This window comes from Apaloderma vittatum, unplaced genomic scaffold (genome assembly GCF_000703405.1).
Source record: "Apaloderma vittatum isolate BGI_N311 unplaced genomic scaffold, ASM70340v1 scaffold708, whole genome shotgun sequence".
Lineage (NCBI taxonomy): Eukaryota > Metazoa > Chordata > Aves > Trogoniformes > Trogonidae > Apaloderma > Apaloderma vittatum.
The window spans coordinates 11562-30347 of NW_009729987.1; the positions used below are offsets into that span (position 1 = coordinate 11562).

The 18786-nt window shown below is 38.1% G+C and overlaps 2 protein-coding genes across 2 annotated transcripts in view; both read right to left on the reverse strand.

The window, feature by feature from the left end:
• PDCL2 (phosducin-like 2) overlaps positions 1-1513 on the reverse strand; it is an 8031-nt gene extending 6518 nt beyond the window's left edge. The window contains 2 exon segments of the mRNA XM_009874611.1: positions 428-435; positions 1393-1513. Coding sequence (XP_009872913.1) covers positions 428-435; positions 1393-1513 — 129 coding nt within the window.
• A 2355-nt stretch (positions 1514-3868) lies between these two features.
• NMU (neuromedin U) lies at positions 3869-17737 on the reverse strand (the record flags this gene model as incomplete). Its single annotated transcript, XM_009874612.1, has 8 exons — positions 3869-3904; positions 5179-5232; positions 10913-10987; positions 12999-13049; positions 13156-13185; positions 14530-14589; positions 14688-14735; positions 17679-17737. Coding segments are annotated over 8 exons (413 nt in total), but the record flags the coding sequence as incomplete, so codon positions are not given.
• Positions 17738-18786: the final 1049 nt, after the last annotated feature.

Below are 18786 nucleotides of genomic sequence, written 5' to 3' on the forward strand. Positions count from 1 at the left end.
GGTTTAGACTAGACATGAGGAAATTCTTTACCCTGAGGGTGGTGAGGCACTGGAACAGGTTGCCCAGGGAGTCTGTGGATGCTCCATCCCTGGAAGTGTTCAAGGACAAGCTGGATGGGGCTCTGAGCAACCTGATCTAGTGGGTGATGTCCCTGCTATGGCAGGGGGGTTGGAACTAGATGATCTTTGAGGTCCTTTCCAACCTAAATCATTCTATGATTTTGTGATTTCCACTGGATTACTACCATGCCCACAAGTACTACATTGGCCTTTCCAGCTGATGCCTCATTCTTATTCAACGAGGCTCTTGTACAGAATTTAGCACGCATATAGTGAAACAAATTCTAAAGAAGATCAAATGCTACACATGCATCAAGGAATTTCACAAAGGTAAGAGTATTTCTTTGCATTTTAGATGAAAACGTACTTTGGAGACTACAAAGAGAGTAAAGAGAATCACACTATCGCTCACAAGGATGCTAAGTACTGTAGGTTTACAGGAAGACTCTGTCCTTTGCCAGTTTAGGTCTTAGTTAAAATCTTTCCATAATACTTTACTTAAATGGTGTGGTTTATACTATTTCTATTTAATGCTTGCAACATTCAATAGGTTTGTGTAAACAGGCATACATTGGATGTTTTCTAGATGCTGTTAAATCTACAAAATGTAAAAGCAAAAAAAGAAAATTGGCTTGAGAATCCTAGATCACAGAAAACATAACAGAAGCTGATGCTTCTGATAAATCTGAAATCCAGTCTCAACGAAGAGATCAGAAGCTAGCAAAACTTTAACAATTTTTAACAAAATTAGTAAATCAGTGTTTAAAAAGTGTTTAAATGATTAGTTCAAGGTTGCAGTGATATACATAGATGAAATAAATGAAAATATGTATCAATAACTTCAGAAGATATTGCATGGCAAGAGTGAAAAGGAGCCAAGCAGTGGCAAAAGTGATGCAGTGCAAATTGGTTTCAGAGTATGAAATTAGACTACTGAAGCAGTGTTATTCTACTAGCAGGCTACAGTCCCAACTAAAAAAAAACTTCTGGCAACATTTCTCACTGCTGCCCATGATAATATTAATTACTACCAGCTTTGCCAGCATTGATGCACATATCAAGTTTGGGAAACCACAGGCTGGATAACTTCAGTCCTTGAGTGTAAATAACAATTCTGATCAATTTAATTTGCACTATTTTTTTTTTAAAATGACATGAAGTAAATTCTCAACAATTTTTTTAGAGTACGCTACACCTACGATTGTCCAGCTAATGCAATGTAGTATTTCATTATTCTCACAGCACAATAATTCTTAACCGCTAGATGTATTTGCACCAGAAAAACCCTCATAAACTGCTCTCCCTTCTGCCATTTCTTGGGACCTGTCCTACCTGCCACCTTGCCTTTCCTCTCTCTCTGCCCAGCTGGTTGCCTCTGGCAGGGTGGACATGGCTGTCGCAGCACCCAGCACCTCTCCGGCTCCCACTGCTGCTCACTTCCAGCCTCTCCCATTCCTTTGGTGTGTCCTCTCCTCCCCAGCTCTCTAATCACCCTCAGTCTCAGCTGCTTGCTCTGCCAGGCTTGGGTGACCCTCTGTGCCCACCTGCATGGCTCCCTCCCTGGGACGCTGCTTCTTCTCCAGGAGGTCGCTGGTCTGACCCACCTGATGCTGACCAGTTGAGGGTGATCAGTTGTAACGGTGCCTCGGCCGTTTGCCCTGTTGGTCGTTGGTTACTGCTGATCCTTTTAAAAGTGCTTGATTAAAAAAAAAACAACAAACAAAACAACCTCCAAAAGCCAGAGAAGACAAACAAAAATAAAATTCAAACAAAAAAACCATTGAACACAGGGCACTTTTGGTCGGGCCCAGTTTAGGTGCTGGTTTGGTGCTGGGTGTGACTGAGGGAGGTAGCCCCACTTCCCTGCCTTGCCCTTGCCCAGGCCTGCTAGAGTGGAAGCTGTCAGCCACGCGGTCTAAGGCAGCAGCGGGGAAAAACTTAAATTAATAACCTAATTTAATACCATACAGCATAATAAGTGTTTTGTGGCAGAAGGCCACGTGTTAGTCCTGACCAGAGGTCGTACAAAACTGGATCCTTGGTTCGCAGATAATTGCACCAGTTCAACTGGAGACACAGCAAGCTGCAGAGGGAAAACAAGTGGGTAAGGAGAGAGAAAGGACTTGTTAAGGCAGTTTCTGCCTCTGAGGCCATTTGTTTTCCCAGTTACCTGCTGAAGTTGAGCTGCTCATCCAAGCTTGAAGAAGCAGGAGTAGTAAAGCTGAGGTCAGTTCTAACCAGGACTGGCCAATACAATGTTAAGAACAATAATCCACTTCTACACTGAATGATTAGTTACTTTCAAAATAATTACAACCTCAAAACTGTGTTTTAACACAGCCCTGGGGTGAAAACAAACTCAGAGAGAGAAGCTAGTAAGATTGTGAGGCTGAGTTGTTCTTTGGAGTGGAATTTCTTTAATTCTGCATCAAAACCACTTGAGTTTTCAAATTGATCCTTATTCCGGAAGAATGTAAATAACACAACTAAATCTTCTTCAGAATGAGAACCATACTGCATCTGCAGTCTTAATAGCTAAAAAAAAAATATGTTATTGCATTTTAGTTGAATTAAGTAAAGATGTTTTTTCAAAATATGCAATTTATTAATTTTCCTTTAGTCAAGGCAATAGATTGACATTTTTTTGAGTCAATAAAACACTGCTAACTTTAAGGCTTATTGAAGACTGTCAACTCCTTTATCATCAATATAGTTCTGTAGACTACCTGCAGAGCAATTATCTTGACCCTGCAGACTGCCAGAAGTCCAAGGGCTATAGTGAAGGAAGTACAGGGGTAGAGAACATAATGCTGAAAAGCAAACCACACCTTCTGTTTGGCCTGCCTAGATAAGCTGCCATCTTAAAGACTGCACAAATCACTTGCAATATATTCAGAAAAAACACAATAGTCTACATTGCCAACATCCTCATTAAAACATCCGAGTGCCTTTATTTATAAGGGAAAATAAATGTACATAACGATCTTGTTAGAGGCAATGGCTGTTGCATGCATACACTGTGACTTTTTTACACACGGTTGTAAACATCACAAGACTAGGAAACAAATAATTTTAATATACTTTCAATGTAATCAACAAAGTAAAGAAACATTTGAATCCTTAATGGAATTGAATTTAAGAACATTTACATTCTATTCATTTTTAATTGTACATTAGTAGTGAATAATTTTTGTAAGGAAAACAGTGTGTCCATGTTCTAGGTCAGGAATCTAAAATCCTGAAAAAGAAAAAAAAAAGCTTCAGCTGTTGGTATGATATAACACTACTTAAATTATGAGACAGATGTAAGGTATATTAGAAAACGGAGCACTATAATATTAGCTATTGGGAAACATATTTATATCTCTCCAGAGAGCTGAACGATTTGAAACTAATCCCTGAAGTCTATACTTAGTTTCAGTGTGAGTTTTCTTCAGATTACTCCCAGGATGTCAATATGTATTTGATAGGTAGGTGAATCAGTTCTTCCTGACATACACTAATCATCATAGTTAACTTTCCAAAATGTTTACAGGTCTGTTTTGGGTTTTTTTTCCATTTCTTGCTGCCTGAAACAGCTCTGTGTTCTCTGCTCTAGGAACTGAGTACCTACAGCTTTTATTCAGTTCACCTGAAGACACCTGAATTTAGCACATCCAGGAGAATCTAGTCTGCAGAAATCTTAAGTTGACAAAACAGTTAAATGCCTTCTGAGACTAATTCTCAATATAAATATTGTGCCCTGTCTGTATAAAAATGAACTAATTTGAATATAGATTGTGATTAAAAGCATTAAATAAATACCTCCTTAGCGAAAATCCACTGATCTCCTTCCGTTGCGTGGCTGAAAGACAGATATCCAACAAGTGCTCTATAAAACTGACTGCTTTCGGAAACAAAGCCCCACCCAATGTGGTACGTATAGAAAATGGGAAACTTCTCATTTCTGTCAATGTGATAATCTCTAAAGATAAACCTGAAACCAGTTATTTTTTAATGTATATCCACGTCTGGAGGAGAATTATACATTAAAAATTACTGTAGAGAGATTGAAGAATTAATCATGCCCATCTTGTGATTTTTTAGGGGGGAGAAACCCACATGAAGTCACTCTAAGAGACCATTGTCCCTCATTCTTTTTGCATTTTTTTAAGATATGCTTCCAGGTTGTTCTTATTACTGCATTATGTTTGCTACAATTAACAAATAAATACATGTCACTTGATTTTATTTTTAGACTGTGTTCTTTAGCATAAGCAACATTTCTCCCTTTTCACTATGGTCATTTTAGAAATGTTTTGCACTACAAAGGGACTTGATACAATGTCTATTAAAGGTGATAAAAAAATCTCTCGCTGAGCTTTAATAAGAATTTGCTTTTCACTCCGGCATCATAAATGCATTGATGTTAATATTACCCATAACTTTAGCCTGTCATAAGAACTGTAAAGATCCAATCCTGATACATAAGAAATATAATCATACAAACTTGCCTTCTTTTCATTAGTCAGGTTCTTATTTAAATAAAAAAAGATTAACCAAAATCAAGATAGTTAAGTTTGACTTGTCATCTTTAACTTGCTCGATTTTGCAAAAATGGAGTAAAAAAGCTCTGTGACATCAAAGATGAACAAAGTACTTTCATTCTCATGAGAGCTTCTGTATCTAGTTTCCAATCTTATTGGTGAAAATACAAGGAAAACGGGAAGGTCAGGTCCAGAAGCTGTTTTTATATAGTGTGTAAGGATGGCATCACATTTATATCACATGCAGACATACCATATAGAAAAATGCTTTAGAAGGAATGTCTAACATGGCATCTTTTCTAAAACTTTCTCTGAGAATTATATACATAATAACCAACAACTTATTAAGGCATAGTGTGGTGTCACATATATACAAACTTTAAGATGCATGAAAAAGCTTCCTACCATGCCTTTATTTTAATCCAAGAAAACGTCTAGACCAGATCTTGAGTAGTCTTATTCAGTGGGATGCTCTTATTGAAACAAGTTTCCTCAGCCACAGTAATTCTTACTGTAATTCATTGGTTTATCTACCTTTTGTTTTGTAACGCTCATCACAAAGCGAAAATGAAAAAAGCCAAACAAACCATACCCTGTAGAAAAAGTAGCCTCTACTTTGAATCCCTCCAGGACCTTGAAGTTCTTCCTGAAAAAAAAAAAAAGAAGGTCTTTTAAATCATATCTACTCTTTAAGTGAATCCATATAGAAAGTTTTTTTATGTAATACTGTATGTATTTCTTCAATACTATTATACAGTCTTGGCCCTTTAGGCATACTTTATATATATTTCTCCTCGTCAGTAACAAGTTTGGGTTGTCATGTAGAAATAGCAAAAAACCCACACAAATGAGGGCCAAATTCCACCTTAAGTTTTGGCTCATTTCAGACTGCTTTACTAGCAATGATGAGCAGCCTTTGCCTTCAACGTCCCAGATTTCATTACGCAGCCACAACCAGAGTGTCTTCATGGTAACAGAGTCTCTACGGACAAGGTAGAGTTGGCCTTTGCACCTCACAGAAGGACAACAGTACAAATCTTAAAAAACACAAATACTTGGACTCCAGCCCAGTAGAAAGATCCCAGACTGCTCCCAGAGGTGTATCACAATAACCCCTCTCAGATGAACCCCTGAAGAAAGGACCAGATGGCTCCCACCATTTCCAAACACAGGAGTAAGTTCAATCCAAGGAAGCTTTCAGATGAAGTAGGATTTAAACTATACATTATTTTTTGAGTCTTATTTTTTATTTTGACTCCAGTTCATCAGATACACCATGATACCCAGTTTCTTTGCTGTGGGTAAAACATGCATATGACTTTTATTCCTACTGGCTGCCTCATTCTAGCATTACCTGGATTTGAAATACCCACCTCAGATCTGTCAGTACTACAGAGATTTTTAATTTGAAAAGGCTAGTAGTATTTTGTGCGTTTCCATTGGCATGTGTAACAGTATTTATGTTTTATTCTTTCATTTTATATTTCATATTTTCTATTCAATGTGTGAACAATAATAGCAAAATAGGCAGCTGTTGCAAGTTATTGCAAGGAAATTGATCCTAAACATTAAAGGACTCGAGAATACAATTATTGATATGGAATTATGACTTATTTTATGGACTTCTAGCAAAATGGGCAGCTATTGCAAGTTAAGGAAATCGATCTAAAACATTAAAGGACTCAAGAATACAATTATTGATATGGAATTATGACTTATTTTATGGACTTCTAACTTGTTAATACCTCATTCTCTACTTAGAACCAGACTTCTCTTAAAGATACAGTTTCTTGGTTTGATTTCATGTCACAAGGTTGATATTAGAAAACAACTGAAGCTAAAATCTGTCTTCATCCTAATACTTGCCTCATAACTTCAAAGGGTTTGGAGGTGTATTAAAAAAACCAGACTAAATAGGCAACAAAATGGTCCTGTGTCTTCTGTCTTAGATCATATTATATTAGTCAAGGTGGAGGTCAAGAGGAATTAAATTCATGACAAAATCTGGTGTCATCCCAGACTTGGAAGAAAGAATAAATTTAAATAAAGCACCTCTACTCCAGCTTTTCAATTCCTTGTCTGGTAAGGGAAGAGAAGTCACAGTCACTGACACCAGAGTCAGACAGTCCAACCAAAGGTGGGCAGCCTGCAGGAGCATGGAGGCTTCCTGCTCCTTGGGGGGGTCAGAGTTCCTCTGCGCAGCTTAGGCAGAGGTGCTCTGATGCCTTACTGGCTTTAAAGTATGCCAAGGCCAAGGGGATCCTGGGGTGCATTAAGAAAAGTGTGTCCAGCAGGTCTAGGGAGGTTCTTCCCCCGCACGCACTCTGCTCTGGTGAGACCACAGCTGGAATACTGTGTCCAGTTTTGGGCTCCCCAGTTCAAGAGAAACAGGGACCTACTGGAGAGAGTCCAACAGAGAGCTACGAGGATGATTAAGGGACATGAACATCTCTCCTATGAAGAGGGACTGAGAGAACTGGGGCTGTTCAGCCTTGAGAGGAGATGGCTGAGAGGGGATCTTACTAACGTATATAAATATCTGAGGGGTGAGTGTCAAGAGGAAGGAGACAATCTCTTCTCGGTGGTGCCCAGCAATAGAACAAGAAATAATAGGTACAAGCTAGAACATAGGAAGTTCCACCTCAACATGAGGAGAAACTTGTTCACTGTAAGGGTGACAGAGCACTGGCACAGGCTGCCCAGAGAGGGTGTGGAGGCTCCTTCTCCGCAGACTTTAAACACCCACCTGGACGCGTTCCTGTGTGGCTGCCCTAGGGGATCCTGCTCAGGCAGGGGGGTTGGACTAGAACATTTCTAGATATCCCTTCCTACCCCTAATATTCTGTGATTATATGATATCCCCATCAGCCCATCTGAGAAAGACAGGTTAATATCTTTCCCACAGTCATAGAATACTTGCACTACTTTTAAATTGATGGCAAATTATTTCAGTATTGTTGTGGGTTTTTTTAAATTTGCTTCTAAACTGCTATGACCCTCATGAATAACACTTAGAGAGAATTTTAAACACTTTTAAACACCTAAATATTTTTAAACAACTAAATATGCCATATAAACAAATATGATAAGCATACTATGGATGAATTTCAAGGATTTATTACGACATGAAAATAGATAAAGTGCATGCAAAACCACCAAAACCAAAAGAGTCTGCAAACAAAGTTGATTCCAGAAGATGGTATCATTTTGTAAATTTCTGGTGTTTATGCACTATACAACAGTATATAACACCTTTTAAAAGGTGTCTGGTATTCAGAGTAGGAACTGACAAGAGGAAATAAAGTTGCTTTCTATAAAATGTAGTTGAACTTAGAGCTGTTTTCATTATTTCTTTAGATTTTATATTGGGTTTATGAACATTTTAAAATATGTATACTCTGTAAGTTGGCTTCAACCTTACAGAAGAAAATATATTCAAGTGTGTATATAGTATCACACATTCTCCTTGGTGCTTAATGAGCTCTTCACTTGGTAGGACTAAATACCAAATAATAAAATATTCCAAAATAAATAACCATTAAAACATCTAGGGGAAAAAAATCAAAGGTGGTTAAATCCATTAATGACTATTTTGCATAATGGTCCAGCCTTCAGCCAGAAGCTAGAGAATATATGAGGGGACTGATCTCTCCACGCTGCCCCTGGTCCTGCCACATTTTTCCTGCCTATGCTCAGCAGAACACTGCTTGGCACAGGATACCAGACTGATGAAAACATAGCCTGAACTAGTGTGGCTTTTGTTGTTGCACCTTCTTTCTTTAAAAATTCTATTATGACAGGACTGTGACAATTCTACATTCCATTCCTCTTCAAACAAATCCTAGTTAAGACTGCAGCCCTTATGCTGCTTAAGGACTGATCAAGTTACTGCACCATCCACTTTAATGTAATCCAATTATCCATGATAGCACTGACTAATCTAGGGGATTCCCATACCTGTAGTTCACCAAATACGGGTTACTGTTGCTCATTATGGAAGCTGAAATTTTCACAAATCCTGCATTCACTTTTAGCTGGAATTACAATGCTTATGTAGCAAAGAACCTAGCACTGAGCATGTCAGCAGTCTCACTAATGAAATAATGACCTTAGTTTTGCACATGCTTGTGTATTTAGCTGAATTAACATGTAAGCACAAGCGTAACATCATGATTATAAACTAAAGACTGACAGTTCTCACACTGCAGAGTGGGTGGAATTCTAACTTGTTATTTCCATGTACCACTAGTTATGAGCACATGGGTAATAGAAATAGTAGGAGGCAGGTTTTCTTAAAATTAGCCACTTGAGAAGATGACTAAGGAAACACATAATACTTACCATCATTCATTCATCCTTATTTTAAAAATCTGATGAAAATAAGGTACTTTACAAAAAGAAGCTTGATAAAATGTTTGCCTTCTGCCACAAAGTTTTATTAGCCTGCTCTGGCCTCATTCGCCAATACTATAGAATTTTGTCTTTTTTTAAATTTCCTTTGGAAAAAATATTTCCAAACACTGTACTAAAAAAAGGTCTTTTTAAATTGGTGTATGCTTACACTTTATATCAGTTAGCTAGTATATTTTTAAAGATTTTTTTTAGGATTTGTAGAGGATGGACTTTGATGTTTCTTTGATGCAGAAGGTAAGTCTTTGAATTGTCACATGATGTCTTGACAGCTCTTAAACAGAAACAATTTATTAAACTCATTTATGAGTTGTTACAAGTGGAGCGACTCCAAATATATATAAAAAGACACACGACCTGACTGATAATGCTCTGTAGAGTTTGGTATTGATGCTATTATTACTTGGAAAACTATCCCTGTAGCTGATTTTTTGGGACAACTAAAACCAAAACTGCAATGAAGAGGCTGAAATATGTTAGAATCTGCCAAATATGCTACAAATATTAGTTACTGTTGGTTACTTAACTTATTTTATTTCCATTAGTTATGCCATCAACCTTAATGGAAATAAATTCAGGATATTGAAGTATTCTAGAAAAATACATTTATTTGATTTTAAAGTTTGTTTTCAATTACAGCAATTTTGTGTTCTTGCATTTATACTTTCCTTCCAATTCTTTGTCTTACTTGATATGTATGTTCATTTAAAAGCACAAAGACCCATTACAAGAATATTCTTTGCGAGTGTATAGACCCAACAGCATAAATTAAGTTCATGTCATTGTCATCACAGGAAGTAAATTTTAGCCTATGTCTTCCTTTCAGATGCCTAGTGGGTTAAAATTTTCATCACAATTTCAGTCCATGAGAAGATATATCAACTTTGATCTTATATGTGGCCAGGTTCTGGCATTGGATAAGAAAAATGTGATTCAGGGCGGTTGGGCTCGGATTACAGAGGGGTAGATAGTATTACCAACCATGACCACGACTAGACCAAAGCTGACATACACAATCACAGGATTAAGAGTTCATTGAAAATTCGGGAGTTAACAACACAATCTTCATCTGGATTGATAAAGTAAAAGTCCTACTTACAGGAATAGGTTTAAGTATCACATTCATACACCTAATTTAACTTGTGTATCAGTGAATATAAGCAATCATATCAATGAATCTAAGGAGTAACTAAGCTGAAATCAGTGTAAAACAGGAAGAATCTGGGTCATAGATTTTGGTATGCTTTATTATACATGAATCTTCAGTATTCTCATAGAGAAAGAGTCTTATATAAGAAGTTGCACTTTTCTCGTCTCTCCATAGCAGTATTAAAGAGACTAACATTGATAGCCATCTGCTGTTTCAATTTTCAAAATCTGAAATTGCATTTTCAGCAAATATACCCAAATTCTATGATATTTGGAAACAATGGGGCTGCTTCTTATTTGTACCTTAAGTTAAACAGCAAAATTGCCTATAAATTACTTGGAAATTCTTAGTGCTATAAGTAATAAATAATATATGTTTAAGGAATAGGTGTAGTCTGAATTCCAAAAGGAGAATAAAAAGAACTCCCTAGAAAATATAACTCAACTGCAATAAATGATGCAGATAAATTTGAAAGTACTTTTCTTTTCATAAAATAACTAAAAGATCCATTTTCATATTTAGGCTCTTTGTTCTGTGCCAAGCCTATATTACTTCAGTGTTTTTTTGTTTTAAAATGTTAAATATCAGCAGGCTTATTTTTTACTAATAAAAGAATATAAAACCCCTCTACATTTCTAGTGAAAATACACTACTGGGCTATTAAATCATGAAAATAAAAGTGCTATGAGCGGAAAGGTCTACAAGGATGTTTCTAGAAGAACTCAAAATGCTAGAATGCAAGCATGCAGAGTTTAAGATTACATACGTCCACTTTGTATCTCTTCAGTCTTCTCTCATTAAGCTGGGGAACGAGTTGCAGCAAAGGATGCAGGACAGACGACTGAGAGGACACGAACACAGACACATGAGCAATGATGAAATTTAGGCTTATGATGCAAAAAAAGTCTCTTCCTGCTGTATCATCTTAAGGACCAAACACACACCAAAAAAGAACCGGAGATGTTAACTGAGAAACTTAGTTTTTGAACATTCTGACTTGACAACAAGCAGGTGCCAACATTCATATTTACACTATGAATGTGAGTCACAGATGATGGAGGCAAAAGCTACGCATCCTCATTGAAAGTTCAGAACTGTTTACAGATTTCTTGGCCAGGCAATTGCAATCTTTCAGACTCTGTGAGTGGTACAGAGAATATTTCCGTACAGCATTCCTACTAACATATCTATGATTATCTACTATGGAAGTCAGCAGCTTCATTCCCAGTTGTACTGTAAAGTTCATTTTACTTCAAAATAACCTAAATTACAGCAAGAAAAAATTTAGGTTTTTTGCTTGAAAACAGTATGCAGGAGGGATTCATTCTCAAGTAAAATTTGTAACCATGGCACTGGTCACTCTACCGAGAAGACAAACTCCAGTTGTGAAATTCCTATTGCAGACAGCCTACATAAGCACAGTGTCATTGTGTGCAGCGTGTGCCTCCTAGTAAAATCCAACCATTTGGACTTGTGGAGAGAGATCCACAGCGAGAAATAAAATAGAAAACTCATGTTCCATCAACCAATTAAGACGTAACTCACCTAAACATAACTTTAAAAATAGTGCATTTTTGGTAAAATACTTCTTAGAAAAGTAACACAATGAAGAGACTTATAATATATGGAATAATGAGAGTTACCCAAGTGTTAACGTACTTAATAGGTAAAATGAAGTTGCCTGGTGGAGCCATTTTTGCCTGCCCAAAGCAAGCAATTTGGCATCATAATATCTAAAAAAGTAGAAGTCTGATGTGGGTGGAGGAATTAAAAGGGCATCCCAGATGGTCACTTGGACTCTCACTTGCAGTCAGTGAAGAGAGGTTAATAAAGCCAAAGAATGATGGATCCCACCTAAGTCAGTATCTCTGAGAACTGGTCTAGAAAATAGTCACCTGAACAGCTAAACCAGAAAAAGTGAGAAAGCACGAATCTCTGGGGACAGGCAGGGGCAAAAGTATTCAGGACGGAGATGAAGTGGGATGCAGTAACCTCTTAAGCAGGAGGAGCAGCAGAACTAGTTTATTTGACTCTGTCCTGATTACCATTCAAATCTCCAGAGCAGTTCTGTCATGAAAGCACTGACCCTCATATCAGTAATAACACTTTCTAGGAAAAATAACAAATATTTCTGAAGAAATGTAAAGAGCAAGGCAAAAATGAACATTAACATATAAGAATGACCCTTACGAAATTAGAAAAAAATGAATATGTTTAACTTTGTCAAAATCCTAACATGCACAGAAAAAACACATAGATGCACAGAAATAACAGATCATGTTTTCACTTTAAAAGCGGATCACATGTGGTTTTGCTTATATTGTTGGCTTATGAGAATACTTTTATAGCAACGATACTAAGCTATTTTTAAAATCATATTTTTCATGAAAAATGTAATTTAAAGTCCGAGTGAGACTTAAATACTATTTTGCCTGATACATTCTATTAAATTGCACAAATAAATACACACAATTTAAATAATAATTAATAAAAATCTGTTAAGAGTTCTTGATATTTTGGGTCATATTCTCATCTTCTATAAATCTACATAATTTCATTCCATGTATTATGTTCCAGTACCAGAAACAAGCATTTGTTCCTATCCTTAAATTTTGTAACTGCAAGTTTGAGATGCAATTAGGATTCTATGAGTGTTTGGTCAGGGTTTTTTGTACCTCTGGGCAGTATTGATGACCCTCTTCCATGTTACTAACATACATTCTACATCTTAAACACAAAGCTCCCAGTTCTGAGCTTGCTACACAAGTGGAGAGACTACTGCAAAAAGGAACATGACTTTGGTTTAATGTACAAGCACACGTGTACTCACAAGGAGATGCTATGCCACTTACCATGATGTCTGAGTTGCCTGAGTCATGAGTCTTAGAATAATGAAATAAGAACTGTTTAAAAAAATTAAAAGTGTGGTTTTACTACAAACCAGGGCAAGGGTGTTAGGATTTTCTTGACAATTTTAGTGTGATCATGAAACAGACATAGAAATCTTACCCTTTTGGTGTTGTCTTTTTCATCTAAGCCCTGTAAGAATAATAATTGGTAGAGAAGCTTTTATTTGTAAAGAAAAAAAAGCAATGGGCAATTTTGATTACATCACAAACTTTTTTTTTCTTCAGATTATATTCTAAACTTTTCATCCTTCCTTGACAGATCTATTAGATGTCTTTGCTTATCAATGTAACTACTCATGTCCATTTTTAACTCAAGTCATTTTTCCTTGTGTCCAATCTAAACCTCCCCTGGCATAACTTCAGGCCATTTCCTCTTGTCCTATCGCTTGTTCCTTGGGAGAAGAGACCGACTCCACCTTTCTACAACCTCCTACCAGAGGCTGGAGAACAGTAAGGCCAGTCATGTCCTGGGCACATCCAGAGCAGCGTGGCCAGCAAGGCCAGGGAGGGGATGAGGGGATTTCTGCCCCTCTGCTCCGCTCTGGTGAGACCCCTCCTGCAGTTCTGTGTCCAGCTCTGGGGTCCTCAGCACAAGAAGGACATGGACCTGTTGGAGCAGGTCCAGGGGAGGCCACGAAGATGCCCAGGGGCTGGAGCACCTCCCCTGTGAGGACAGGCTGAGAGTTGGGGCTGTTCAGCCTGGAGAAAAGAAGGCTCCTAAGGGGGAGACCTTATAGCAGCTTCCCAGTACCTGAAAGGGCTACAGGAAAGCTGGGGAGGAGCTGTTCACAAGGGTGTATAGTGACAGGATGAGGGTCAATTGTTTCAAATTAGAGCAGGGTAGATTTAGATTTGATATCAGGAAGAAGTTCTTTACTATGAGGGTGGTGAGACCATGGAACAGGTTGCCCAGAGAGGTGGTGGAGGCCCCGTCCCTGGAGCCATCCCAGGTCAGGTTGAACAGGGCTCTGAGCAACCTGATCTAGTTGAAGATGTCCCTGCTCACTGCAGGGAGGTTGGACTAGATGACCTTTAAAGATCCTTTCCAGGCCAACACATTCTATGATTCTACGATTCTACGATTCTATGATACTCCTTTCAAACACTGTAGAGAGCACTGATTACTTGCCAGTAGAAGAGCTGATGGGTTTAGCAGATGCTCCCTTGTATATCTGTAGATCTTCCTTAGTAAAATCCTTTCTCCACTGAGAGATCATAATTTTTCTAATCTAGAGCAACAGAAACACCTGAAACCTTATATCCAACCTGGAGATTATTTTCCAAACATTAGAATCTCCCCATTATCTTTAATAGTGTTGGATTAAGACACATAGCATTTCAGAGTATGAACTGGTAGTACTACTTCCAGCACCGACTGACACATCAGATACTGGGTCCTCAGAATTCAGTGTAGACACTGGCGCACTGAGAGCTCAGGCTTCAGAAACGATGCGTAGTCTTTCATGTGTGTTACCTGTGGTTTCTGGAGAAATCCCATCACCATAAAACAAAGCTCTTCCAGTGCACTGGATGCCTAATTCAAAGAGAACATGAACTCAGGTATTACACTTCCAATACTACTATATACGACAAATAGTACCAAAATAATAAAGTAACCTCTGTCTAACTCACCTGAGGCTCAGTATCTCTGGACACGTGGGCAGAGCACGCATCATCTATCTGTAAAAGTTCACACCGTTGTTTTTTTAAGAAGTCAGATAAATAAAAGCAAATGAAATATGTGTATTTTCAGAAACAGTTCAGTGCAGCTAAAGGCATGGCAAGCTTGAATGCCATAAGTGATCCTTACAGGCACGCTTACAGATGAAATATTTTATATTCAAGAGGGAAAAAAAGCCCTTAACTATATAAATTTATACTTGCTTGAACTGAACAAACACATACATATGTGTCCTTTATTCTCTTACCTGCCTCATGCCCTCCTTACTTGTAACCTTCTCAGACTAAGTCAGATTTTAAATTCTGATTTTAAGCATCTGTGGAACGGACTATGAACTTAAACCTCTTCTGTGATATCTTTGTATTATATGAAGCTCTGAAAAAATGACGAAACTAAAGGGAATGATTCAATAAGCAGTCCTCAAACACAGCTCTTCCATTTGGGCCCCAGCATCCCCACAGATGTACGACACATGCATCTCTTGAGTGATTATGATAAGCACCAGCACATCTTATGCATGCCCATCAATTTGTTTGAGTCACCAAGCAGCCAATTTTAAATTTTGTTTAAAGGAGGTGGTTGCCAAGTCACAATGCGAGCAAGAGATATATTTATTATATTTCAAGGGATCTAAACTCAAAGAGCACTGTGGAAGAGGACATTGCTGTTGAATTTAAACATGTCAGCACAGAATGGAATGTTACGCACATTATATAACGTTAAAATTGTATCAGTAATAACCTGCATTGGTATGCGCTATTTCTTCCATTGAATATTTGATTCTGTTTGTGTAGATGCCAAAAAGCTCTGCCAGTCATCTAGTTTACAGACTGCTTTAAAAAATACTGGTTTTTTTATACAAAGAGTAGGTAATGCAATGAGTCTTATGATTTTATTAGAGGCAAAAAGCCCTAAATAACGCTCTTTAGCAATGAAAACAAATGAAAAAAGCAATAAAAAAACCAATGCATATCTGAAAGATGATTCATTTCTCAAGAGACAATATGCAAGAAAGCATTAGCAGAGATAGTGCGAAAGCTAATAGCTCACAGAATTCCCCCTTCAAATAGTTTTTTTTGGCAACACATCTTCCCCATTCTCTCTTCCCTTCATCTTTCAGTTGTTTGTCACTGGATATATTAGTTCAGCTTCACTACTTTCAGAATAAGAAAACGTAGTGTGAAAAATCAGCAGTGAATGACATAAAATAAAGTGAAGTAATTTTAGTAACCTAAATTAGAACTTCGGCCATTTCTTCTTGGTAAGGGAATTTTTGTTGGGTTTTTTGTTTATTTGCTTGTTTGGTCAGTGGAGGTGACTCTTGTAGAAGTACCAGAATTCAGTAGAAGGATGAGGCAGAGACTACTTTGTGTTGGACACAATGCAAGACAAGGTTTCTCTCAGCTAAAACCTACATGGACAAAGCAAGAGCTGAGCTAAAGCCACAGTTTCTGTTAATTCTTTTTAAAAATAAAATAAAATATTAATAGTTTCTATCATCCTCGATGCATCTTCTCAGTAATCTTCTCTCTAGTCTCAGGAATAACAATACTTAGTTACAAATTTCCAATACTTATAAGCTTAGAGTAATTCCTGGGAAATATTAGGTCAATTTAGAGGCAAGGCTTCTCCTGAATGATCCACTAATAAAGTAACTGACAGCGAAAAACTGATTGTTTTCACTCCAAGAAACTCTGGTGAATTAGTACAGTTCTGTCATCAGGTTGATTCAGGTTATATAACTAGGCATCTAATTCTCTTTCTTTAGACCCTCTCCAGTCCTGCATTACTCATGTTATAACACTTAAGTTTTATATTGCTTGTGTTAGGTACTTTTACAATCAATTTACTAACTTATGCATAATTTTTTGTTCACTGAAGTCAATGGAAACTTTTTGCCCGCAGCTGGCACAGGGACAAATCCTGTGCTACCGCTAGCAAATCTTAGCAATAAATGCAGAAATTTATAAAATAACATTTTTCAGTCCAGAATGTAACGCATTTTCATGAACTCCTTAAAGCTATCAGGACCACAAGACCACTTTTCCACAGGAGATAAATATCACCAGGGCTTGTTTAAGTGCCAGTCTAGAAATATGTTAGTGTTTGAGTCAATACTTCCAAAATGAACTAAGGGGAGCTGACAGTAAGGGATGTAATAGCTGCAATAGGAAGAAATTTACTCTCTGCAACTCTACCTTGGTGAACCACTTGTTTTTTAATGTTATCAGAAGCTACAAAATTAAATGTCAACAGAATACTTGAAGGTTACAACACCTTCAAGTTGCAGGCTAAGCCCTGAGTGTTATGCCCTGCTTCTCCAGGGGGAGAAGGGAAGAGCAGGGAAGAGCCCATGTTAACACATGTCACATCCTAGAGGCAAAACAGATGTTCATTTCAAAGAGAGTGGAAGTTATGACAGCAATCAGCAGTAAAATTGGGGGGTGCTAATTGTCACTGTAGGTTAACCTTTAGTAAACTGAGAGGCAAAGGTAGGATTAGATACAGTGTCCCAGTCCTGCGTGCACAACAGAAGCAGCAAGAGGTAAGACTGGATGAGTTGAAACAATTCCTGTGTATTGTGTGCGGGCTATAAAACTACCAGATAGGGACACTGTTGCTTCCAGGCAGAGCAACTGCCTGGTCACTGGCAGTTAAATGACAATTGTTATCAAAGGTCACTCTCCATTGAGCAAGACGGTCTTTTCCCAGAACAACATCTCAATACTCAGCTTCAACATCCTCCTGGAACAACTGTTCAGAAAATCTGGAAAATAAGATGTTTTACCTCTTCACTGATGTCAAGATAGGAGATATACAGGAGAAGCAGGGCTGGAAGAGGAAGCACTCCATGCAAGTGAAATACTGGGGGGTGAGGTGTGACTGTATCAAGGATGGGCACAGAAGAAATGGGAATATACCAAGTGGCAGGTGATGCTTACCTCTTTCCATAGCTGCAAATCCTCATCTGCCTCGAGTGCTTGGGAGGGCATTGGTACACCTGGAAGCACAAACCACACTCAGTATAATGCTGCACAGCAAAGGCCATTTGTATAAGTATGCTGTGCCAGTGATTTAAATAAAACTTCTGAACTCTTATTAACTGCAAAGTCTGAGAGCTGTGAGGTCCGAGGAAGTCTGCTGTCTCGGGTGTTGTAAGGTGTGTCCAGCAGTTCCTGCCCGCTTTTATGTTAGCAACACAGCAGGAGGTTTCTTGACAAGTTCACAGCAGATGCAGATGCTCACATCTCTTAGGAATAAACAGTGTGGCAGATATGCAGGTTTCACTGAGGGTCAGGCTAGCATTAGTCCATTCTCAATGACAAGTAGCAGGCAAGAAAATTTGTATCGCAGCTCTTGAATGCCAAGACCTGCTCAGGAAAACACATTCCAGTACCTACAGCGTAGAGCTCTCTGAGAACTCAGCTGACCTCCAGCACACATATCACAAGCTGAGAATGTACACTTGCAAATGAATAATGCCCATGATATAAACATGATTTTTATTAGATGATAGAGGTGACAGTACATTTATAACTGGCTTTGTTTCCTGTTTGGCATATATGATGTGGAAGAACTCAGTCCCTTAGAAGATGAGATGTGTTACTAACTGCATAATGCTGCAGTGATGATGCTGTGCTTGGCTTTTTGAGCAGCAGCTTTCTCCTTCTCTGCCCACCCAGACTGCAGGCATGGAAGTCATTGTCTCGGAGTCCCTCCCAACTCAGTGCCCAGAATATCCACATTTGCATGTCATTATTTTATTTGGCAGTATATTTCTAACAGCAATGTATTATCAGAGTATCTGTTAATAGCATCACTGGACTGTGAGTACACTAGACACCACACAAGAATATCAGTGAGGGGATGTGTTGTAACTCACTGCAGAGGGAGATTGGTGCTGGAGAGGCTGATGCTTTACCTGTACGGTTCTAGCACTGTGGGAAACCCTACAAAGTCATCTAATTTATCCTCCTGCCCAAAGTTGCAGCTCATGAGCCATGTCTAAACAGTTTATACACTGTTCTTAAAGACCTCAGATTAGAAGGG